General features: G+C 37.0%; 1 protein-coding gene across 1 annotated transcript in view; it reads left to right on the forward strand.

Annotated features, from left to right (window-relative positions):
* Positions 1–23941, forward strand: part of LOC109930787 (junction-mediating and -regulatory protein) — a 42009-nt gene extending 18068 nt beyond the window's left edge. Inside the window, exons 4-7 of the mRNA XM_048594819.1 lie at positions 1413–1499; positions 5751–5843; positions 14273–14828; positions 15378–23941. Of these exons, the coding sequence (XP_048450776.1) occupies positions 1413–1499; positions 5751–5843; positions 14273–14828; positions 15378–15688 (1047 nt within the window). The 3' untranslated portion in view covers positions 15689–23941. The remainder of the gene's footprint in view (positions 1–1412; positions 1500–5750; positions 5844–14272; positions 14829–15377) is intronic.
* The last annotated feature ends 1462 nt before the right edge of the window (positions 23942–25403 follow it).

Consider the following 25403-nt stretch of genomic DNA (forward strand, 5'->3'; position numbering starts at 1 on the left):
AGACAGATCAAGTAAGTGGACAAAAACCTGGTGATGGGATTATATTGTGGGAAAATGTGAGTTTATGCATTTTGGCAGGAAGAGTAGAAGAGCTAAATATAATTTAAATGGATAAAGACTGCAGAAAGCTGCATAACAGAGGGATTTGTGGATCCTTATGAAAAAATAACAAAAAGCTAGCTTCCAAGTTCAGGATGTAATAAGGAAGGCAAATGCAGTGTCGGGATCTTTGAAAGGGAGTTGAGAATAAAAATATCAAGGTCTAGCTACAATGATACAAGGCACTGATCAGGTCACATCTAGCATACTGTGAACATTTTTGGGTCCCTTATCTAAGGAAAGATATACTGGTATTGGAGGCTGTCCAGTGAACTTTCACTTGGTTGATACTGAATAGGGAAAAAATTTCTTTTGAAGAGGGATTGGGCCTGCATTCATTGGAGTTTTGGGACTGTGTTAGTTTAGTTGGCTGGACAGCCTGTTTGTGATGTCAATAATGTGGGTTCAATTCCCACACCAGCTGAGGTTACCATGAAGGACTCTCTTTGTCAGCCCCTTCGCTTGCCTGAGGCGTGGTGACCCTCAGGTTAAACCACCACCAGTCGTCTTTCTCTAATGAGAGAGCAGGCCTATGATCCAGGACGATAACGACTTCACCTTCCACTTGGAAGAATGAAAGGAGACCTTATTGAAGCCTACAAGATTCTTAGGTGTTTGTTAGGGTAGGTGCTAAGAGGTTGTTTTCTCTTGTGGTAGACTCTAGGACGAGAAGGCAGAATCTGAGTAAGGAGTCCCCCTTTTAAGAGATGAGGAATTTTCAGGGTAATGAATCTGTTCTTTACCTCAGAGGGCAGTCAAGGGTGGGCCAGTAAGTGTATTCAAGGCTGAGGTAGCTTTACTGATTAAAAATCTATCGAAGGTTATGGGGGGGGAAAGGCAGAAAAGTGGAGTTGAGGATTATCATCAGCCCTGATATCGTAATGGTGAAGCAGTCTTATGGACCGAATTGCCTACTTCTGTTCCTATGTCTTAAGATCTAGCAAAGGTCTGCAAGCTGAATGGACATCTCACCTGACTGTAGATTTTTAGATGTGCTGATCTATGAAGTTCTTCCACATCACCCCATTATCTGTTGCATTGCTTCGTGACATAGAAATGTTTCTTCTCAGTTGTAGTTTTGCATCCGGCTTGTTAACTCCAGTTTTTTTTTTTAATTATCTGTATAAATGTAAAAGTTAATCCCTTTCAACTTGTTGCTTTAAACATTGCTGGTTTTTGTGATTGCCCTATTACACATCTTGGTATTCATTCATCTTTCCAGCTAAAGGGATTTACAAGATAAAGACCATTGCTTCAAGCAAGATATTTAGTTTCTTATTAATTTTTCTTCTAATGTTTACTTATTGTTGTAGGAAATCTGTATTGAAAGCCACAAAGACAAGATGAAGCAACACAGACAAAATGAAGAGGAGTACAGGAGCCATCATGCTATAAAGCAAGTATGTTAAATTACCATTTGTAATATTTCCTGTGTAGTAATGGCTGTTGTGGTGCAGTGGTAGTATCCTTACCTCTGAGCCAGAAGACCTGGGTTCAAGCCCCACCTGCTTTGGAGGTGTGTAATAACATCTCTGAAGAGGTCGATTAGAGAAAATCTCTGAATAGTAGGTACTTGTGGTACAGTGGTGGTGTCCCTACTTCTGCACTAAAAATACCTTGGTTCAAGTCCTACCTGCTCCAGATGGTCATCATAACAGGTTGTTTAGAAAATAGCTTCTCTTCATTCTCATTGCTGCTGTATGCTACTGAAGAAATATTCTGAAAAGATTAATATGTATGACAAAGATATTTATGTTTTGATGGTTTTAAAGAAATAAAATTCAGGTGCAACCTTTGTGAGTGTTTGTAAGATTGCAGCTTTAATTCTTTGGGGTACATCTTTCCAGATTATTCCTTGGGGCTGTGATGGGTTACAGATTTGAAACTGGCAAATTGTTCAAAATTTGATGTGGGAACTGAGAGGTCAAACCTGTGCTGTGGTAGCTTGATGTGGCTGTGTCATGTTGGCTAACACTCCTGTGAAGTATCCTGGACTATTGTACTTCCTTTAAAGGTGCAAAATTGATGTAAGTTGTTCCAAACTTTGAATTGAGGAGAAAAGAGCAAGGAAGGTTTTATCCTTCACTTAATCTGTTGTGTACCTGCCCTATGCTGCTTGATTAAAACAACTAGATGGACCAATTGAATTTAACATTAAACGTTAAATGACAGACGAGGAATAATTTGTTTCAAAACTGTTAAAAAGCCTGAAATGCTGCTTCACTTATTCCCAATAAAAGAAAACATTCAGTTGGCTTACTTTGTTTTTAGTTCATTCGTGGGATGTGAATGTCACTAATAGGTTTATTGATCATCCCTAACTGCCCTTGAGAATGTGAGTTTTACAAGAATGCTTCCATGAATGAAAAACTTGTTATGAAGATAGATTTGAAAAAATTGGGGCTGTTCTCCTTGGAGAGAAGAAGATTGAAAGGACATTTGATAGTGATTTTCAAAAACATGAGTGGCCTGGGCAGAGTAGATGGGGAAAAGCTGTTCTTGCTCCTGTAAAACAAAAAAAATGAGAGCGCATAAATGTAGTGATATCCAAATGAAGCAAGAGTGATGTGCGGAAAAGACTCTTCACACAGCAAGTAGTTAAGGAGCAGAAGGCACTGCCTGGAAATGTGCTAGAAGCAGATTCAGTTTGAGGCATTCAAGAGGTCATTGCATGATGATTTAGATCAAATTAGAATGCAGGAGTATGGGGGGACAAAGGGCAGAAAATTGCAATTAGGTAACGGAACAGGTGAAGGCACTATGGGCTGAATGGTCTCCTCCACCACCATAACAATTCTGTAATATGTTGAGCTGTAATATGTTGAGCTATAACTTTCTAGCTTCTTGGCCATTTCAAAAGGGAGTTAAGAGGCAGTCAAATTGCTGTGGATCTGGGTAAAGATCATTGATTATTTTTCACCTAAAGAATATTACTGATGGGTTTTCCAAATAGTTTTATAAGATTTAGAGGTACACGTCAACTTTAATTGCATCAATTCGAATTACAGATTGACTTTCAAAAGAGCCAAGCTAAAGTTTATTAGACCTGATTAGTTACTTGACCCAATGAAAATACAAATATGGTTTCATAGGTTTTACAGAATTCATCATAACTTTCTCATAAGAACAAAAGAAATGATATGTAATAAAAGCAGTAGTTTTACAGTTTGTAGTGCAATGCTGGTTTGCAGCTCTGGTTTGAATGGGCATAAGTCTCAAAGTCTCTTTGTTCTCTTGACAGAAGGTCTTATTCTGTCTTGCATGTTCCTCCTTGTGCATCAAATCTCTAAACGCCAGGCCTTATTAATCCTTACTTTCCACTACGACCATCATGATCAAAGGCATCTTGAACTTAAAATGTCTTATTAGAATCACAGAAATTTACATTACAGTAGGAGCCTGTTTGACCATTGTCCGTGCAGCTCCTGAAAGATCACCCAGCTAGTACGATTCTGTAGCCCTTTAACCTCTTCACTTTCAAATACATAGCCAGCTCACTTTGAAACCTTCTATGGAGTCCACCTCCATGATTTTCCCAGGTAGCCCATTCCAAATTCTAACAAATATCTGAATAAATATGTTTCTCCTCCTCTCACTCTTAGCTGTCTTGCTGACAATCTTAATTGCAACCGCTACTTACTGAATACCAACTTGTGGAAACAGAATATCCTTCTTTACTCAGTCAAAATTGTTTATAATTTTGAACACCTTAATAGTGTCTCCTCTCTGCTCCAAGGAGAATAAGCTCAATTTCTCTCATTTTTCCTTGCATCTAAAATCCCTCCACTCCTGTAATCATTCTTGTAAACCTCCTTTGAACTCTCTTCAGGGCTTTAACATCCTTCCTTAAATAAGGTGCCCAGAACTGAACACAGTACTCCAAATGTGATCTGACCAATGATTTGTAGAGGTGTGGTATCACTTCCTTGCTTTTCTACTCTATTCCTCTATTTATAAACCCAAAGATCTCATAAGCCTTCTGAACAACTCTTCCAACTTGTCTGGCCACCTACAGAGAATCCTGTATGTGAATCCCGAGATCCCCCTGCTCTTGTACTCTCCTCAAAGTTGTAGTATTGAGCCTGTATTGTTTCTCCATGTTTCTTTTACCAAAATGCATTACCTTGTGTTTATCTCCATTGAAATTCATCTGCCAAATATCAGCCCAATTGGCCACCTTGTCACTGTCCTCCTGAAATCACTCAGCATCATCCTCGCAATTCATTATTCTCCCCAGCTTATTATCACTTGAAGGGTATCATCATTTGTGGAGTATCATTATTAGTGCATGAAAGTGCACTAAAAGTCAATAGATGATTGGCTGAGCAATACGTGTCCGTTCCTGATTGATTTCTTTCAACATAACAGTCAACTTGATGACATTGCTTCCTTTTAAACATCACATTCATTCTTTGACATGCCAATCATTTTATAAGGTAATTCCTTTTATAACAGCTAGTCCCTATTGGTTTACAAATTCCAAAAATTTTACCAAAGTCAAGATGGCACCAGTGAATAATTAAAATGTCTAGTATGCTGTATGTAGTGTTACCTCCTTATGATTGACTTTAATCTCAAATGGATCAAATATTACTGGAATTCTGGGAAAATATTATCAGATTCCTTGCTTTCCAGGAACAGTATGTGACTCCGCAATAATTTGTTGATATCTAAAATAAAGTAGAACTCAAAATAGTCACACAAACTAATACACAAATGCCTATTAATTTACATTACAGATCTGTAACATTTTAAAATATAACTGTCTGTTTCAAAAGCATTTTCACATGTCAGTCTAAGTATGCGTTAGCTTGAGCCATAAAACGGCAATAAAATCATCAATCTTACTTCTGACCTAGCCATATAGCATCTTCCCTGCAGAAACTTTGACAACCACAGTCAAACATAATACAATTTAATTCCTAACTTTCGTAATCAAGTCAAAGTTATTTTTAAAATAATTTTAAATATTAAAAAAAAATTCTGTTGTGTTGTGGTCACTATTACTAATGCTAGTTTTTTTTTAAAATTCCAAACTTTATCAAATTGAATTTATATTCCCATTATGGAATTTGAACTCATTTGACCAAGTTTCCAGATTGCTAATCCAGTAACAACTATTTTGTTAGCATATCTCTAGTTCAAAATTAGCCTAGGCAGACGGAATAAAAATCTCCTTAGTCTACTAATTGAAAAGGTTTTGTAGAATAATTCCCATAATTGAATCATAATTGTGTTAAATTGGCAGCTCTCAGTCAGGATGTTCATAGCATAGCTGTTTTTAAAAAGAGGGAAAATGTCTCATTCAGTGCATTTCTGACACATTCTGTGGGGAGAACTGAGGATACTTTACTCTGGAGACAGTAATATTTTATTCAAATTGAGTGTGGCTCATGCCACCAAACCCTTTCTACTTCATATAGTGACAAACCCCTTCCTTAAGGCATAAACCTTCTTCACCTTGAACAAAAATTCTATTTCAAAAATTTTTCTTATTTTTGGAAAAATTCTTCAGGATTTAAAGATCGGGTTCAATGACATATATCCCACTAAGGATATTTTAGGCAGTTGTGATAAGTAATATAATGATGAGTTGAGATCTGCTTATTCTCTGTGCTCTGTGCTGTACATTTTACATTGGTTTGTTCCAGATGCGTAATCAACAACAAGAGGAAGAGAAAAAGAGTACATGGGTTAGCCAGGAGCGACAGAAAACATTGGACAGGCTCCGTAACTTTAAACAGGTGAGGAAAGCATGAGCATAGAGAAGTGGATGATGGAGGTTGCAGGTTTGGAAGATGCTGTCAGTGGAGACCTAGCAGTTTTCTGAAGTGCCTCTTGTTGTTGAAACATACTGCTACTATTGAACAGTAGTGGTAATGGATGGGTGCTGAACAAGCAAGTGGCTTTGTCCTGGATTACGTCAAGCATTTTGATGGTATTTACACTCTTCCAGGTAAATGGTAAATAATCTGACTTGCATGTTTCAAATGGTGGAAGGGGTTTGGGAGTTAGAGAGTTAGTTACTCAGCACATTTTGTAGTTTTTGGTGCCACATTTGGTCAAATACTGTCTTAATGTCAATACTGTTATCCTCCCCTCACTTTGGAGTTCAATGCTGTTTATGTTTGAACTAAAGTATAATGAGGTCAGAAGCCAGATGGCCCAGGCAAACTCAAACTGAGCATTGGTGAGCAGGTTATTGCACAGTAAGTGCACTTTTATATGACTTGACTCCATTTTCCATCACTTTCAGAAGAGATGGTCGTGTGTCGCTGAACTAGTCATCCAGAGCACCAGACTGTTACTTTGGGAAAGTGGGTTTGAGTCTCACCACAGCAAATAGTGAAATTTAAATTCAACAAAAATCTGAAATTAAAAAGCTGGTCTAATGAAGACCACATTGCCCATCTGCCTTATTGATGTCCTTTCGTGAAGCAAATCTGCCATCCTTACCTGGTCCAGCCTACATGTGACTCCAGGTGCATTGCAATGTGGTTGACTCTTAAATACCTTCTGAAATGACTGAGCAGGTTCCTTGTTCAAGAGCAATTAGCAATAAATTGGTTTTGCCAGTGCATTCCCATTTAATGAACAAATGTTTTTTAAAAAAGCCTTTGCTGATGGTTAAGAGTATTCTGTTGTCTCACTTATGGTTGCTGGATTAGATTTGTCCTGCTTTTTTTCAGTCAGGACATAAATTGGCCAATTTTCCACATTAAGTAAATGCAGTGTTGTAGCTGTATTGCTAAGTGTATGGCAAGTTCTGGAGCACAAGTCATCAGTATTGATAGAGCTCTTCGTTGGTTGTTCCTCAGTTTGTGGCTAACTTTGGGACCCAGGTTTCTGCCATAGGCCTTCACATGGCCGAACAGACCAACTGTTGATCCAGATATGTTTGTGCACATTGAACTTGACATCCTCAAGATAGTGGCATTGAGTGTGCAGATTGGTTCCTTTTCTTCCTTCTTTGCTGCTACTTTCTCTCATCATTAAGGCATCCTCACTCAAAGCATGATACAGCTTCATGGGTAGATTGCTGCCGTTTTGAATAATTGGTAGCAAGCTCTTCCCAGTTATTAATGTCAGTGTTGTCGGAGTTCATAGAAAGCTTCTGAGTGTCTTTGAAGTGTTTTTTATGGAGTTGAGAAAACAGCACTTTGCGAGGAAAGTACTCACTAGGCTTCTCGATACCCAGATTTGATTTTGTCGAAGTTTTGCCTGAACATTCAGGAGCTGGCTTGAAGAATGAGACTAGCTTTTGTTCGGTGTTCTTTCCATTGAACATGGGAATGTGGCACAGATATTGCTAATGGATTTGCCAAGCATTCTGTGTCACTGATGCAAGTCATGTTTCAGTGCAGTGCAAGAGTGTGGTGATGACAGCTGCTCTATTCATGAGGATATTTGTGGACACTGAGTCATTTTGTTGTTGAGCAGTTCTTATTGTATTCTGTCAAAGGCTCAGTTGACACCCTGATCTAATGTTGAATCTCTTCTTAAATGGTGGCCTTTTATCTCGTAGCCTTTGCTGTATCTCTCCTGGAATAGAGCAAAGGCTGTGTGACTGAAGACATGACTTGCAGATTGTTTATTGCCTCCATGATAGTAGGATGTCACAGAATGACTGCAGGACATTGTTCTGAGGGAGGGTAAATAGCCAAAGGTCATGGTCCAGATTGCACCAGTGGTTAGCACTGCTGCCTGACCCCGCCAGGGACCCAGGTTTAGTTCCAGCCTTGGACGATTGTCTGTGTGGAGTTTGCACATTGTTCCTGTGTCTGCATGAGTTTCCTCCGGGCAGTCCAGTTTCCTCCCACAGTCCAAAGATGTACTGGTTAGGTGGATTGGCCATGCTAAATTGCCCACAGTATCCAGGGATGTGTAAGTTTGGTGGATTAGCCATGGGAAATGCAGGGTTACAGGGATAGGGAGGGATGCTGTTCGGAGAATTGACATAGATTTGTTGGGCTGACTAGCCTGGTTCCACACTGTGCGGATTCTGTGAAATTAGGAAGATGGATGAGCCCTTGGAAGCAGGTTTTTGGGGAGCTATGAGTGAGATGAAGAAGAAGGACCTGAAAAACGGTGTATAATCTCTGAGGTTCTCTGACTGCCAAATTCTACTGATCATAGGAATATGACGGTTGAATGATTGAAAACATGGATCGTGAATTGGTATAGGAAGGATGGCATCGTACTTCTGACGAATTGGGACCTAGTTTTGGGGCAGGTTGGGACCTGCATGAGACGGACAGATTGCACTGTAGAATGACCCAGGACAAACATCTGTATAGGGAAATTTGCGGCTTCTTTTGGGAAGGAGTTAAACTAGGTTAACAGCGTCAGAAGTAACACAACACCAGGTATAGTCCAACAGGTTTATCTGAAATCACAAACTTTCAGAGCGTCCACCTCATTCCAACACCGGCACCTCCACATCATAGATTAACAGTAGGATAGGATCATCAGAGGAATTTCAGATTGGAGGAAAGCAAAACTGGTAACAAGAAATGGAAAATTAGTAAGTGAAATGAGAAATCAGACAATATGAAGGCCATATGAAACAGGATCAGAATGCAGAATACTATTAAAAAGGCAAAGTTTAGGAAATTTAGGATAACTTGAAGATATCAGTAGAGGTTAATGTGTATCATTTAATTGCCATTTCAGAGACGTGGTTAAAGGGTGGCCAAAATTGGGAACTGAATATTCAAGTATACTTTTACTTAAGAAGGATATGCAAAAAGGACATCCTCAATTTTTACAGAGCATTAAGTTGGATGTAGATGGGATGTTTCACCTGGCTGGTGAGTCTTGAACCAAGGGTCATAGTCTCAGAATAAGGGATAGACCATTTAAGACTGAGTTGGAAAAGCATTTGATCACTCAGGATAGTGAATCTTTGGAATACTGCATCCAAAAAACGATAAGTCATTGAGCACATTTGGGACATAAATCATTTCTGAATAGGTAAAGGTAAAATCACCATAGTCCTACCGGACCATAGGACAGCTTGGCTGGTGGTGGTTTAACCTGAGGGTTGCTACGCCTCAGAAGTGAATAAAAGGTTGAAAAGGAGATACCTTCACGGTAAACTTAACTGCTACGGGAGTCAAATCAACGCTGATGGCATCACTTTGGATTGCAAATGAGCTGTCCAGTCAGCTGTGGTAACCAACCCCCACGTCCCCTCCATTTCTGAATGCTAATGGCATTGGGGATGTGGGGACAGTGCAGGAAAGTTGCATTGAAGTAGATGATCAGCCATGATGTAATTGAATATTGGAGTCTGCATGTAGGCTAACTGGTTTACTGCTATTCTTATAGTCCCCTGTGTATATCATGCTGACATATGATATCACTAACTTTTTTAATCCCCACCCTCACCAAAACAAAATGGCATACCTTCAAGCCCCACTGCAGGCTTGAGGGACATTTTGTTGCAATACTGGAGTAATGTTGTATGGTTGGAAACATGGAAGCATAGAAGATAGGAGCAGGAGGAGGCCATTTGGCCCTTCGAACCTGCTCCGCCATTCACCATGATCATGGTTGATCGTCCAACTCAATAGCCTAATCCTGCTTTCTCCCCATACCCCCCAAGTGCTATATCTAGCCGCCTCTTGAATACATTCAATGTTTTGGCATCAACTACTTCCTGTGGTAATGAATTCCACAGACTCTCAACTCTTTGGGTAAAGAAATGTCTCCTCATTTCTGTCCTAAATGGTCTATCTTGAATTCTCAGACTGTGACCCCTGGTTCTGGACACACCCACTATTGGAAACATCCTCCCTGCGTCTACCCTGAAAGTGCTGTTCGAATTTTATAAATCTCTGAGCTCCCTTCTCATTCGTCTGAACTCCAGCAAAAATGATCCTAACATAGTCAGCCTCTCCTCATATGTCAGTCCCGCCATCCCTGGAATCAGCCTGGTAAACCCTCACTGCACTCCATTGAGAGCGAGCATCCTTCCTCAGAAAAGGAGACCAAAACTGCACATAATATTCTAGGTGTGGCCTCACCAAGACCCTGAATAACAACAGTGACACATCCCTGCTCTTGTACTCAAAACCTCTCGCAATGAAGGCCAACATATCATTTACCTTCTTTACCGCCTGCTGCACCTGCATGCTTACCTTCAGCGACTGGTGCACAAGGACACCCAGGCCCTGCTGCACGCTCCCTTCTCCCAATTTACAGCCATTCAGGTAGTAATCTGCCTTCTTGTTTTTCCTTCCAAAGTGAATAACCTCACATTTATCCAAATTATACTGCATCTGCCACTGATTAAGGTAAATTAAGTTCATTTAATTATCATGTACAAAGGAAATTCAAACAAAGGGGACAGAATTTATAGAATTAAGCAAACTCTAAGCAAGATTAAACAAATTTACAGTAACTATATGGTAGGACAGGGTAACTGGGGAGAAATAAGGAGAATTTGTCAAAGGATACGGCAATTATCATGGGGTAATTTAACCTACATATGAACTGGAAAAAAATCACGGGCAAAAGTAATCTAAAGGAAAAATTCATTGAATGTTTTCCAGGACAATTTCTTAGACCAACATGTTATGGCACTAACCAGAGAGCAGTCTGTACTAGACCTGATTTTGACCAGTGCGAGAAGATTAATGACTGACCTCATAGTGAAAGTGCCCCTGGATTACAGTGACCATAATATGATTGAATCTTACATACAGTTTAAGGTAGAGAAGTGTGTCCAAGATGACTATTCTGCATGTAAACAAGGGCAGTTATGAGGGCATGAACAGACCTAGTGAAAGTAAACAGGCAATTTGGGTTAAGGCATAAATCAATAAAGAAGCAGTGGCAAACATTTTAGAAAATTCAGAATATTCCAGAAAACACAGAATAGATATAGATTCCAACAGATAAGAAACATTCTTTTTTTCTTTCTTTATTCATGGGATGAGGGCATCGCTGGCCAGGCAGCATTTAATGCCTATTCCTAATTGCCCAGAGGGCAGTTCAGAGTCAGCCACATTGCAGTGGGTCTAGAGTCACATGTAGGCCAGACCAGGTAAGGATGGCAGTTTCCTTCCCTAAAGGACATTAGTGAACTAGATGGGTTTCTTCCCTGACAATCGACAAATATTTAATGAATTCAAATTCCACCATTTGCCATGGCGGGATTTGAACCCAGGTCCCCAGAACGTTATCTGGGTCTCTGGATTAAAAGTCCAGCGATAATACCAGTAGGCCATCACCTCCCCATAGGACCTGCCATCCGTGATTAACTAAACATTTCCAAGATAGTATCAAATTCAGAGAAGACATATAATTCAGTAAAGGTGGGTGGCAGGTTAGAAGATTGGATAGAATATTAAAAATAAGCAAAAAGTAACTATTAGATGAAAAAAAGGGGGGAAAATTAAGAGTATGAGAGAAAGTTAACTGAAAATATGAAAGTGGATAGGAAATCTTTATACAAACCTTTAAAATTGAAAAGTTAACGAAGTAAGCATTGGTGCTGTGGAAAATGAGTCTAAGGAGTTAGTTATGGAGGTTAAAAAGATGGCAGATGAATTAAATTGATATTTTGCGTCAGTCTTCATTGGAGAGAACACAAGTACCATTCCAGAAATAGCTGTATGTCAGAAATTAAAAAGGAGAGAGAAACTCAACTTACAATTACCAAGGAAGTCTGAGTAAAATTGAGCACGTTGAGAAGTCCCCAGGTTTGGAAGGATTTTGTCTTCAGGTCTCAAAAGAAGTATCCAGTCAGATAGTTGATTTTATTTAATTTTCCAAAACTCATTAGCTTTAGAACAGTTCCTTTACATTAGCTAATGGAAGTCCTTTATTCAAAAAAGGAGGGGGGCAGGAAGCTGCAGGCCAGTTAGCTTAACATCTTTCATATGGAAAATGTTAGAAGTTATTATTAAAGAGTATAGGTTAAAGGATATAACTTGGATAAATTCAAGGTAATCAGACAGAGCCAACATGGTTTTGTCAAAGAAGTAACTTGTGATGTAGGTAAAAGGGAACAAGTGGACGTATTGTATTTAAGTTTCCACAATGTATTTGATAAGGTTACCACATCAAAAGTTATTGCTGGAAATAAATGCTCATGGTGTAAGGGGTAACATATTGTCCTGGATAGAAGATTGGCTCACTAACAGGAAACAGATTGTAGAAATAAGTGAGCCTTTTTCAGGCTGGCAGGATGTCATCAATGGTGTGCCACAGAGATTGATGCTGGGACATCAACTGTTTACAATTTATGAATGTTTTGGATGAAGGGATCAAACGTGTGGTAGCTAAATTTGCTGAAGAGTGAAAGGTAGGTAGGACAGTGAGTTGTGAAGAGGACATAAGAAGCCTACAAAGGGATACAGATAGGCAAAAATCTGGCAAATGGAGTGTAATATGGAAAAGTGTGAAACTGTCCGTTTCAGCAGAAAGAATAAAGAAACATATTATCTAAATGGTGAGAGGCAGCAGAGCTCTGAAATGTAGAGACATCTGGCTGTTCTAGTGCATAAATTGCAGAAGGTTAGTGTGCAGGCGCAGCAAGTAATGAAGAAAGCTAATAGAATGTTATGTTTTATCATGACGGGAATTGAATGCAAGAGTAGGGGGCTTGTGTTTCGGTGTACAGGTCGTCGGTGTGGCCGCATCTGAATGACTGTGTACAATACTGGTCACCTCACTTACAAAATGATGTTAATGCATTGGGAGCAGTTAAGAGAAGGTTTACTAGACTAATACCTGGAATGAGTGGATTGCCTTATGAGGAAAGACTAGACAGGCTAGGCCTATATCCTCTGGAGTGTAGAAGAGGTAAAGACTTAATGGAAACATATAACATCCTGAGGGGACTTGACCAAGTGGATGTTGAAACGATGATTCCTCTTGTGGGAAAATCTAGAACTAGGGTTCATAGCTTAAAAAGGGTTGCCCATTTAAAACCGGAATGAAGAAACATTTTTTTTTCTGAGGGTTGAGAGTTTTTCGAATTCCCTTCCTCAAAGCAGTGGATGTAGAATCTTTAAATATTTTTAATGTAGCAGTAGATCAGTTCTTAATTACCAAAGAGCTGAAAGGTTATTGGGGATCTTCAGGAATGTAGCGTTGAGGTTACAATCAGATCAGCCATGATCTTACTGAATGGTGGAGCTGGCTTGAAGGACTGAGTAGCCTACTGTAGTTCCTTGTTCTAAGTTATAGAAGATAACAGCAAAATCTGATTTCTGCAACCATTCAAGAGAGATCTGGACTTATATCATTGAAGACAGAGATTGTATATATAGAATTTGGAACTTAATCACTTTTAGGCATTGGAAATGAAATTCCCAGAGCTTTCCTAAATTATCTACAGTTTTCTTTATATTTTTGGCTCTTATATATTGTGTGACTTGATTAAGGAACAGTAAAGGGTGGGCTTTCCAACTTATATTTTCCTGTGTACTGTGAATGCCGTAAACATGAAATAAAGCAGAATATGTTGAAATACTCAGCAAGTCAGGTGGTGTCTGTGGAGGGACCGACAGTTTTAACTTGATCCGAAACTTAAATTTAGTTTTTCTCTCTACAGACACTGCTTGATCTTCTGTATATTTCCAGCAATGTCTGGTCCTAACCCCTCTCACATGGATATGGGCACAGTTACAGTGTTCAAAAGATCCTTGAATAAGTACATGAATAGGAAAGGTTTAGAGGGATTTGGACCAGGAGCAGGCAGGTGGGACTAGTTTAGTTTGAGATTATGTTTGGCATGTACTGGTTGGACTGAAGGGTCTGTTTCCATGCTGTATGACCTATGACTATATTCAGAATGTACTGAACTAGCCTTGGTTTAATGTTAGAAGATCCCATAGCACTATACAAAAATAACATAATTGATTAGGCAAACTGTCTTCCCTCAGTCAATGCCATAAAATGCTAGCTTAACTAGATGTCTGTTGCAGTTTGAGGTTACTGTGATTGCTGTTTTTGTCACTTTGCTGTTTGCAAAATTACCTGCATTCACCTACTTAGCAACAGTGACTCCATTGTTTCTGGAGCACGTTTGAAAATCTGAGAGATATAATAAAGGGTTTGTGAATGCAGTTTTATTACATTGAAGGTGCTTGAAAATATAAGTTATCTCGTATGTCATAACACTACAAATCACTTGTTTCTCTTTTCATTCATCATTTAGAGGTACCCTGGGCAAGTTGTACTTAAATCCACAAGACTCCGTTTCACAAATGTCAGAAGAAAAGATAATGCAGGTTCGGTGGCCTATCTTGGCAAAGACCAAACCCACTCTCTTCCAGGAATATTACAAGTACAACAAACAACTGACGAAGAAGCTGCACTTGTAAAGGGAGCAAGGTCCACCGTAGCAACCGAATTGAAAAGCATCGTACAAGAGGAGGAATGTGTTTCTTCCCACTCAGGAGATGATGCTGCCCCTGAATTGTTGCAACCTGTTTCACTTCCAAGCCCTTCCGTTGAAGAGATCAGTAATATTGATATAGTTCCTCCACCACCCCCACCTCCTCTACCCCCTCCACCCCCACCCATGCCAGTTTGTGAAGAATCAGCCACTGCTCAGCAACAAATAGAGAAACCTGTTCAGTCAGGTGACTGCAAAGAAATATCACAGCCTGTTAGTTCACCTATACCTCAGTTATTTGACAGCAAGCAGCTATTAAATGCCAGAAAAAAATTGAAGAAAACAGCATCAAGTGATGAACTGAAAAAGCAGAGAGGTAATTATTGGCTTTTACAGTTTAAAATATTATAACCACCTGTTCTTGTTTTTACTTTGTAACTATTCTCTAATTTAGAATGAATAAATGCTTTCTCAAATCATTGTACAACACTTGGAGAGTATAGATCATACCTGAGTTGCATGTATGCCCTTTAAAAAATAAGATTCTGATGAGACTGGTATCATTCTTGTAGCTTAAGACAAGATACCATTCCAGTGCTTGAATGAGTACCATGTGGACCAAAACAAAGTCTAGGAGGATGATAAGTTGTAATTTTTTTTCTCTTTTATTGAGATGGATAGAGCTTATAGGAGATATGCCCAGATATTTAGATGCTTCCCTATCCCAGTACATTGTATGCTGCTCAGCAAAACCTTATAGTTGCATATTTGTTCACTGGATATTGCCTGTATCTTAAAAGAAGCTGCACCTTCTTTACTCGTTGTTTAAAAATGTTTGCTTAGTGAAGCTATATGTCAGAAGACACTAATTTGATTTTGGGTGATTCTGTTTCTGTAATGATGTTTGCACTTGACCCTGTTGCAGTGAGTTCACCGATGGATGAAGTTCTAGCTTCTCTGAAGCGAGGCAGCTTCCACTTGAGAAAGGTTGACCTACGTTCTCTGCCTCCATTTCCAAATCAAGATGACAGCAATAATATACTTGCACAAATTAGAAAAGGCGTAAAGTTGAAGAAGGTTCGGAAAGAGGCCCTGAGGGAGTCCTCTATTGATTTGCACGATGCTGATCCTCTAACTCGCAGCATCCACGAAGCTTTAAGGAGAATTAAAGAGGCATCACCAGAATCTGAGGATGATGAGGATGAAGGCTTACCTTACACTGACTGGGAGAATTAACTCTTATAGACCGAGGTTAAAAGGCCTGTATGTTGTAAACATAACCTTGCCCTTCCTTCCACCGTGCAATTAATTGTTCGTGGTCCTGTGGCAGAGCTGGTGGTCAGTGAGTGGTAGACAGGTATTTCCCTTGAAGCTGTGCCTAAAATGAAATATTTTAGTTTCTAAACTAATAAATATGTGTACTAAATAATGTTTAAAATTTCCAAAAGCCCTCTTCACAAGTTGATGAAAGGTGACATTACATAAATTAATTTTTTTTGTGATTATGGTAGAGTATCACAGTAAATTTTATTCAGATCCCAATTAAACATAATCAGCATGAAGATTTTACTGTTAGCATCTGATATGTTCATTGAGCATGCTAAAGAAAATATCAGTATAATTAAAACACCTCCAATTTTCCTTCTGTACAAACAATGGAGAGTACAGTTTGACCTTAAAACATGGCCTAACTGTAAATTTATCCTCAAAGGCACCATCCACTAAATGAACTTTTCTTCAAGCTTTAAAAAACATTTCTGAACACGCAGCAAAACTTTGGAAGGTAAGAGTCCGGATGCCTTAATAAATGGACACAAAGTATACATGCAAGTTAGTTTTAGATGTTTGTTCTATAAATTGGAGTCTTTCGTCTTATGCACTGTAAAGTTACAAACTTTTGCTTTAGCATATTTTACTTTATACCCCTAGGTTGACCTTTGCAAAAGTATACTTGTATGAATAGCTTACCGTTTGTCATTAGTTAACTGTGATTGGTACTTCAAAATTGTAGAAATTAATAAAATGGGCCAATAGGGGTAGCCGCTAAAATGATCTACTGCGAAGTAATAGTTTTTACAGAAATTAAAATTATATAAAATTACGTAACACATTGATTTTAAAAGCTATTTATATAGAAAAGTCATGTAAATTAATTCAAATACTAGGCAGACTGACTTACGTTTGTTTAAATTATCTGTATGTGCATGAACAGATTGCCTTATGTATGCATGAAAGATATTTTTAAGGAGTTTCAATTGAAGTTTTATTCACAGTAGTGAGTCAATTCAACAGTGAAAAAATTCAGATAGTTCCCAAGCTTTGCAAAACCTAAGCTTGGTCTTCCTTAGCCACTACATCTTGATTTTATGGTTTTGTCTATGACTTTCAAAATTGGCCATGTCCTTTGCTATGGGCCTCAGCCCTTCACCTAGATTTCTAGGTTTATACAACAAAAAGCATGGCTTTGAAACATTCAGCCATGTGGCTGGAGACAAAAGTGCACTATGTGGATATTTTAAATGCAGAATTCTGGTATACTGTGTGCTAAACTTTGTTACAGAGGAAGAATGCACTTAAATCGCACCTAGTAAAGCACTACACCTTGCATTCAATTGAGTGCTAACCTATAGTATCAGTTTTCTTGTTGTATGTTTAATTATCTAAATGTTTATTCAGATGGCTACTTATTGATATTCCTCTTGTTGGTGTAACGCATTTATTTGAGGTCTGAAGCTATAGGCAGATCCCAAATGAATGGGGCAAAAACTAGGCATGACCAGAAAGAGAAAAGTTTTTAAATGGTTAAGATAGAATACTTCCAGTGTACATCAGCATTGCATTAAGCACAGAAAAATCTTAAGAGAATCAAAACTTTTTATAGCCCTAATTTAAATGAATTGAATTAAATCATTTCAGAAAATGTGTGAAAATATGCGAGAAGAATTTAGTTTCAATAGGAATTGCTGGTCTAAAATTTAGGTTTTAAGTAACACTGAGATTTGTATTTATTTTATTTATTACGTATGTATATCATAGACTGTAGAATTACTTTGTTGTCAAGGAAGGAAAACTGGGATCGGTGTTGGACAAATTGAATTATTTTCAATTAAAGTTAGGTGGTTTTTTCCCTTGAATTTAGATTATCTGGGAGTTTGATATGGACGTTTACATACCAATAGTGGTTAATAAACCATGATGTGTGAAGAACAGGAATCTCTTGACTTCCAACTAAATTACTGCAGACATGGTTTAAAATATATTTATATTTTTAACAAAGGGCATAATTTCAAATTATCTCTGGTTATATATGGAAGTACAGTATTGAAAATTGTGTGTTTATAAATAATTATCAGTTAAATTAGCATGAACAACCAACTAGGGAGGAAGAAATAATCACAATCTTGTCAGGGCATCGAACAGAGTTACTATGAATTCTGAATCCAAACAAAGTAAGCGTTGTGCCACATTGTATCTTTTAATGCACTGATCAAACACACCCCAAACTAAAAATGAAGAAAGTTTAACAATTTCTGAAACATGTAGGTATAAAAATATCAGTTGCTTTGACTATTAATTTTATCTCTAAAGATAAAGTTAAAGACAAGTTGTAGCTTCTTACAGGTTTTTAATTTATGCTTTTTGAATTTGGCATTAGTGCTGAGAACGCATTTCAAGGTTGTTTTGTAATTTCGATCTTTGTGCACACGAGAGAGTCATTTGATCATTTAACATAAAACTGACATAAAATTACAATTATTTATTTTCGCAAGCATTCTGTATGTTTGAGAACTACATAGATTTTCTTGTTAATTCAAGTTTCATTTTATTCATGACAAAGCAAGTTTAAATTATTAGCTCTTAAGTATTTTAAAATACTAGACATTTTAAACTGTTCTTGTCACTACTGTCTTTTTAAAATATATATCTATAAAAATGTTCATTTAAGCCCCTGTCTAGTTACACCGAAGGCAATCCTATTTTAAAAGCAAACTGACTGACTTCAGAGGTGGCTGATGAATACATAGGATTATTTCCCAAAGGATAAGATTTTTTGATACTAAAAATAAATTTGAAAATGCTTAGTTAGCAGTTTCGGCAAAAACGCAATATTATAAAAAGAAGCTGCAAGTTGCTTTGCTTGTTCTGTCAACATGAATCATTATGTAGGTTTTTTTGCATCTAGATTTAGTAGAAGAGTTTGTGCAATTATTTGTTTGATTAGTAATCACTTGCATGTGTTCTAAACCTTCAGTTTATTTCTGTTAATCAACCAGAGTGCTGCATATTAACTACATGCAAGAATTGGATTGCAGTAGTAATCTGTGGGTGTGTGTAGGAGGGCAAAATAAATTGCAGAGAGTTGAGGCTTAAATAAACATTATCACTGTTCAATTAATATTTCGTTCATGCTAGTGCTTATTTTTCCATTAGTGACTACGTTCATTTGAGCTTTAATTTTTAAAACTCCTACAATTAGGTTAGATCTTTGTGTATATTTCACATCAGTTTCCTATTTTGAAATGCCATATAAACCAAATTTCAAACTGGACAAACTAAGTGAACTGTACTAGTTTTAAAAGGTAAAATTCCAAACATTTAACTGATCATTTCCTAGAAAAATAAAGTTGATTAACCAAAGAGAATATGGGAATTGCCGAACAAAGACTGCAATCTTTCTAGCTCACCTTCTGATAGTTGGGTGATAGTATGATAGTAGAAATGGTAACTAATCATAGCAATAAATCTCTAACAGCTATCTGAGACGGACCAAGCCATGATGATAAGAACACCTGTTTGGAGAACTTTGGAAACCATAGGTCCAAAGTTACTGGTTACTCTATTTTCAACACTTGGTATGTCACATCTCAAATTTGTCGATACAATTCCAAAATATTTTCTGAAGGAAATCTAGCTAATTTGCATTTGAGTACATAGCTTCTGTCATCACCCTAAGCTTGTTCCATGACCATTTTTTGTCAAAATATAGTTTTCTGTAGTGTCCTTTTTTCAATTTACGCCCTTTAAGTGCAGGCCGTGTTCTGGTCAAGATTGAATAAATGTAACTCGACAGAGTACCGGATCTCTATCAGTATTGTTCCTTCACTTTTTTAAAATCATAATTTCTTGCAAACCATTCAGGCTGTTGAAACCAACTTCCTAATCTTTTAACTGAAAGTATGATGACTAGTCGAAGCACTTTTTTCCTCAGTTCACTGAATGCAGCCTTAGATAAACGTATTATAACACTTCAATAAAAATGTACCACATCTGAAAATATGTTAATAAATTGGGGGAAATATTGCTGGCTTCCAAGAAGCTTGTTCCTATCTTCATGTGTGTGATTTGATCAATGATATGAATTGGCTTATTGTTCAAACATGGTAAACATTGAATTATAATGATGTTCCGCTTCCACCAGCAATAATTTATTATTATTACCACAACTAATATGAACAAACTTAGTTTAACTTGACCAAAATTTCAAATATGGTCCCATTTCTCATATGATGGGCTAAGTCATCATTTTTCAGTGTAAAACAATATTTACACAAAAGAAAGGAATGCAAATTGGCAGGAAAAAAATCTACACAATTTGATTTTCATTTGCTCAGAATGGTATTTACAGGTTCCTTTTTAAAATCCGTACAACCTCTCATTTAAAAATAATCATTGAATTTTAGTAAATGTGGAATAGAAACAGGTTTAGTGTTTATAATAATGGCTGTAAGACATTAAACTTTGAGTTTCAATTAAGTCATATGAATCATATTCTACTTGTGGCATAATCTAAGACCTTATGATATAAGAGCAAAAGTAGACCATTCATATGGCTGATTTGATGATTATCAATTCCACATTTCCTGCTGAATCCTCGTAACCATTGATTCTCTTACTGATTAAAAGAATCTGTCTCCGCCTTGAATATACTTAATGACCCAGCCCCGACAGCTTTCTATGCCTGTCACGGGTCAGCATATTTCCATTATAGTTTGATATCAGTGTACAGCTGGATGAGTGCAAGTGGTGCTGGGGTTTGTTTTGTCACATGTTGGTTTAATGTTTTTGCTTTGGTCTGTGCTTTTAAATACATTTGGAAGAGAGAAATGCTTCCTTTAAACATTGTGTGTATTTTGTTTCAAGTGAACTAATGACAGAGTAGTGAAGAGACACAAAGAACCTTGACTGCAACAAAGAATTGAGTTATGAAGAAAATCTTTAAAAACATCGGCATTTTAGCCTTGGAGAAAGAATAGAGCCAAGAGGCAGCCTCTTAAGCTTTGAAATGGTGTATATATTTGGGCCAGTAGAAAAGGGCATAGGTTAAAACTGGCAAGAAACAATTTTAGGATTGTTATTTGTTTAAATGAAGAATGATCACTATCTTTAGTGAAGACAAAAAGCTCAACATTATTTAATGAATGGTTAGATTATTGATGTGAACTAGGAAAGAGTAAATGGTGTTCTTCATGCATAACTATCTTAGACCATCTAATTATGTGACATCACGATGCGTAAATAAATTGACCCAGTTAACTATTAGTAACAGAACAGTTACTATGTCACTTGCTTGGTTATCGAGTTAGTCTGCTTTTGAATTGCTACTTTTCCTGTATGGAGGTCCTTTAATATCTCAAAGTTGAGTGGGTTCTTTTGATTACATGTTTCCTACTGGTAGCACCATCTGGGTCCTGAAATATTTGTTATAAAAATACAATAAATGATTGCTTTTCATCTAGTTATTGTTTAACATTTCATGTAATAACCTTTTGTGAACCACTACTATCTTGGCTCAAAATAGAATTGTCATCAGGTAGCTTACTTAGCATATAGTGTAAATGAATGCATTTCACAGAATTAGAAACACACAGAGCTATTTGGAGGTAATATGTTATGAATTAAATTGGCATCTTTATCATTCAGCATTGGACGTAAAGTATGGAGAAATTCTGTTGTCCAATGAAACATTCTGCAGTTGTCACATTTTCTCCCAAGACACATGCAACACTATTTTACAGAACATTTAAAAATCTGGGACAATGCACAATTTCTTTGGGGAAGAGAGAATGTATGAAAACACGGTTATATGCTTGAAAGTATACCAAGTTTACAAACCTGTGCTGTTAAATCTGACAATGCTTTTGATGGTATTTTTACATGTGGACATTCTGTATTTTCACTGTTTTGCTAGAGAGCAGGCATCAGAATTTAGTTCTAAGGTCTTGTTCATTGTATTCTTTAAGATTGGAACAGATATGATGAATTTTATCCAACAACCAGAGCTTAAGGGCACAGATTAGTATTATTGCTCTTTAATGGTGTGTCAAATTATAGTTACAAACATGAACAAATAATGAAGTATATTAACAGGATTTCAGATGACACACAATATTACAAAGAATGAAATAATCCATTTTGTAATAATCAGCTGTTGAATTAAACTCCCATAAAAATGAATCATAGATTTTCTTACAAAAATCAAAACAAATTTATTTGTTCTTTAGAGACGGATAAGTAAAATCACCTTCAGGCGACTGGTAGAAAATTAAAACCAGTGTGAGAGGTGTTTGTGATTGGATATTTATCCATCAGTACATCTTCCCTCGCACCCTAAAATGATTCGTAACTCTGACTAGCTGGATTGGTTGTTTCCTAATTGTCTTGACCATTTTAGGAGTTGATATTGTTATGGAAATGTGACTAAATTAAGTGCATTTTCCTTTAAGAAATAATTCCTGATCCTTATTAAATAGTTAAAAATTATATATCTGCATGTTTAACAAAATACTTTGCTTCAAGTTACAAGTGCAGAAATGTTATTTTTGCAATATTGAGAGTATTTACCTGTGCATTTGTCTCAGGAGATACAAGACAATAGTAGTATGAAATTGAATGCTTTGTGCTATACACCTTAAAACCTGGATCTTGCATACAATGCAGTAGTTTGGAAGAAAGACTGGTGGATTTATATCTAGATAGCAGCCACTGGATTTTTTTATGCTAAGAGTATTGCAATAGTAGATTATGTACATGTTGGTTGTTTTTGTATTTTAATAGTTCCCTTCAAATAGTTTGGTATTGAGTAATAATATGCAACGACAGATCTTCATTATTCCTCCTTTCACATTCCAAAAAAATTTAAAGTTCAGTTCCATAGCAACATGTATATAAGTATGATACGACTTACATTTCAGATGAAGTAATATTCCTAAAAAATAATTAGATATTGTCATTGATTTATTGGCAAATTTAAATGTTTTAAGGGCTGCAGAAACTTCTAGGGCCAGTAATTCAAGCTTAATTCTTTGGAAGTACATGTACTGTTAGAAATAATGTGTGGTCTTTTTGACTCACGCTCCCTCTGAACATACTGGTTTGTTGGAGTTCACTGGTATGGCCCTAGAGAAAGAAAATTCTTTTGGCATTTCTGCTTATCACAAGTTTAAAATAATCAAATGCTTTCTGATCTGGCTATCTTTAGGTTTGACATACATAAAGAAGCACAAAATGTGTAGTGTTTTGACTGACAATTAAAGTAACTTGTAAGCAGTTAATCTGGGTGACAAATCTGGGTTAAAATACTGTAATTCAATTGTTCTAAAGTTCTGACATTTTTCAATTCATTTTACAACATTGTCCTTTTCATATAGTTGACAAATCAGTTCAAAAACTAGTCAGCATTATTTTGCTTTTGTTTTTAATAATGGCTGGAGTAGACCACTTGGTATGGTTTCATTATTCCCTTTGAGAGTTGTTTTGACACATTCACAATAAAGCAGATACAGTATTCTTGGGGTGGTGCAACACACAGACTTAGACCACCTGTTGGCGTTATGATTAAATTTTTTTTGTGCATTACCATATCTCTCTCCAAGAAACAATAACTTGTACGTAATAAGTTCTACATAATAATTGTAATATCCAGGGTACAGCATTTTCAGATCCAGCCAATTAGAAGCTGCTTGAATCTATAGTTTTTGGATGTTAATGAGACGAGAAAAGGCAGAGTTGACTGGCTTTGTGCAATATTTGAACTCACTCGAAGAAACACATGAGCACAATATTTTAAACTTTAAATATGATGTCAAATGATTTAAAGAACAAATTATACTCTGGTTATAATTAAAACATCCACTACATAAAAAGGTTGCTTTAAATATTAATCCTAAATAAACAAAGTATTTATTGAGCAACAAAAAAGTATAAATTAATTTTTAAGCTTAAGCATTTATATAACAATATAATGAAATGTAAAATACTTATTCTGACTGATTTGCTCACTGTCTTTTATCTCTTGTTTTATTTAGCTTATCTATGCTTTAAGACTGACTTCTGTCATTTTAATCTCAGTAATATTTTATTAATTTTTACTGGCATATTTTAAGGCTGAAAGCTTCATAATAACTGCAGTCATTTCTTTTAACATTGTATTCACAATTTTGGTGCTGAAGGAAATTACTTTTTGTTTCATTCAATAAAGTATGATATTTATTTCTTGTTGGTGCTGTATATCTGTATAACTGCTTATGCTTGTTGGAGATAATTCTTACGTGTTGTTCCTGTTCCTGGCATTGTGGTAATGAGCCTGTCCTCAGTAACCGTAGTACTGAGATTCTCTTAACAAGAACGTAGGTGAAACTGAAGGCCAAAAATGCAAACAAGTTAAATATAGGGTGGAGAAGAGTGGCAATCTCATGCAAAATCCATTTTTTACTAAAGGGAGGAGCACTACACTATTTTTTGAGAGGAGATTTGGAGTTGCCGGGCCGTACTTCCATTCTAACAACTCTTGTTGTCCGGAACTGTCATGGGAAGGCAAAGCAAGTCCCCTTTTCAAAGCATTCACCTACTCTATTCTGACACTTAAAGGTCCAAACACCTCCTTTCAGGAGAGTGGGGTATAGGATGCAAGATGCCACACAGGATGCCAAGTTGGTAGGTGACAGACTTCAAGGGGATAGGTATGTGCAGTGTTTAAGTAGTTTGAAGTGGGTGGAAGAAATCAGCTCTAGTGCAGGTTGTGGGTTGGGTGTGTCAGGTTTGGCAGGCGTCACATGGAGGAAGGGGGGAATAGGGGGATCAAGGTGGTCAGTCTCACTACGTTTGGATTCAGAGAATGGAGGGGGGAAATATGTCCTGAAGGGATGATGGTGGTGGAGGATGGGGTTGGGTGCAGAATGAGGAGGGAGATTGAATCCCATGGGGTGACAGCTAAGTGTCTGAGGGAAGTAAAAGGCCTAGCAGAGGTGTAGTTAGGGATGTGAGGTCAATTAAATGGTTGCTCAGTTAGACTATTTTCTTGAGTAACTACTTTACTGATTTTGGATGGTTCCAATGAAATTGTGTGATATTTATGGAGACTTTTGGAGGGTTCTATCTGTAGATGAACTGCCAAATGGAATCTTCACTTCCTTCAAAATGTGTTATGGAGCAACTCCCAACTATTCTGGAATAACAGTTGTCAGACCAGGAGAAAATCCAGGCTAACCTAAAGGCCAAAATGCAAACAAGTTATATCCAAGTATTTGAGAAAGGTAGGTTGGTTCATTGAACTTATCTAATCTTCTAGAAGTGACAGCACTTTTTTTTTTAAAGATTGAGACAAAATGAGGAGAAAAATAACTCTGGGAAGATTCACTCAAGCTCCAAGTTATCGATGTCTAAATTCCAGAAAACAAACACAACCTAACTTTTGCTTAAAGTGATGTTGACCTCAAAAAAAAAAAGCACACTTTCGAATTTTTGAATCGACTTTTAAACCGACAACATAGTCATCGCACTAATTTATTTCATTTTATTAATCTATTTCACTGAGGCCATATCCACAGCTATGACCTATTTTCTTTGTGACTAATTTTGAATTTCAAGAACAAAATAGCAGATTAAAGGAAATAGTTTCTTCACAATACCAAAAGATTTTAAATCATATACTGAAAAGAAAGTTTTATGCTTT

The sequence above is a fragment of the Rhincodon typus genome, chromosome 3 (assembly GCF_021869965.1).
Source record: "Rhincodon typus isolate 14 chromosome 3, sRhiTyp1.1, whole genome shotgun sequence".
Lineage (NCBI taxonomy): Eukaryota > Metazoa > Chordata > Chondrichthyes > Orectolobiformes > Rhincodontidae > Rhincodon > Rhincodon typus.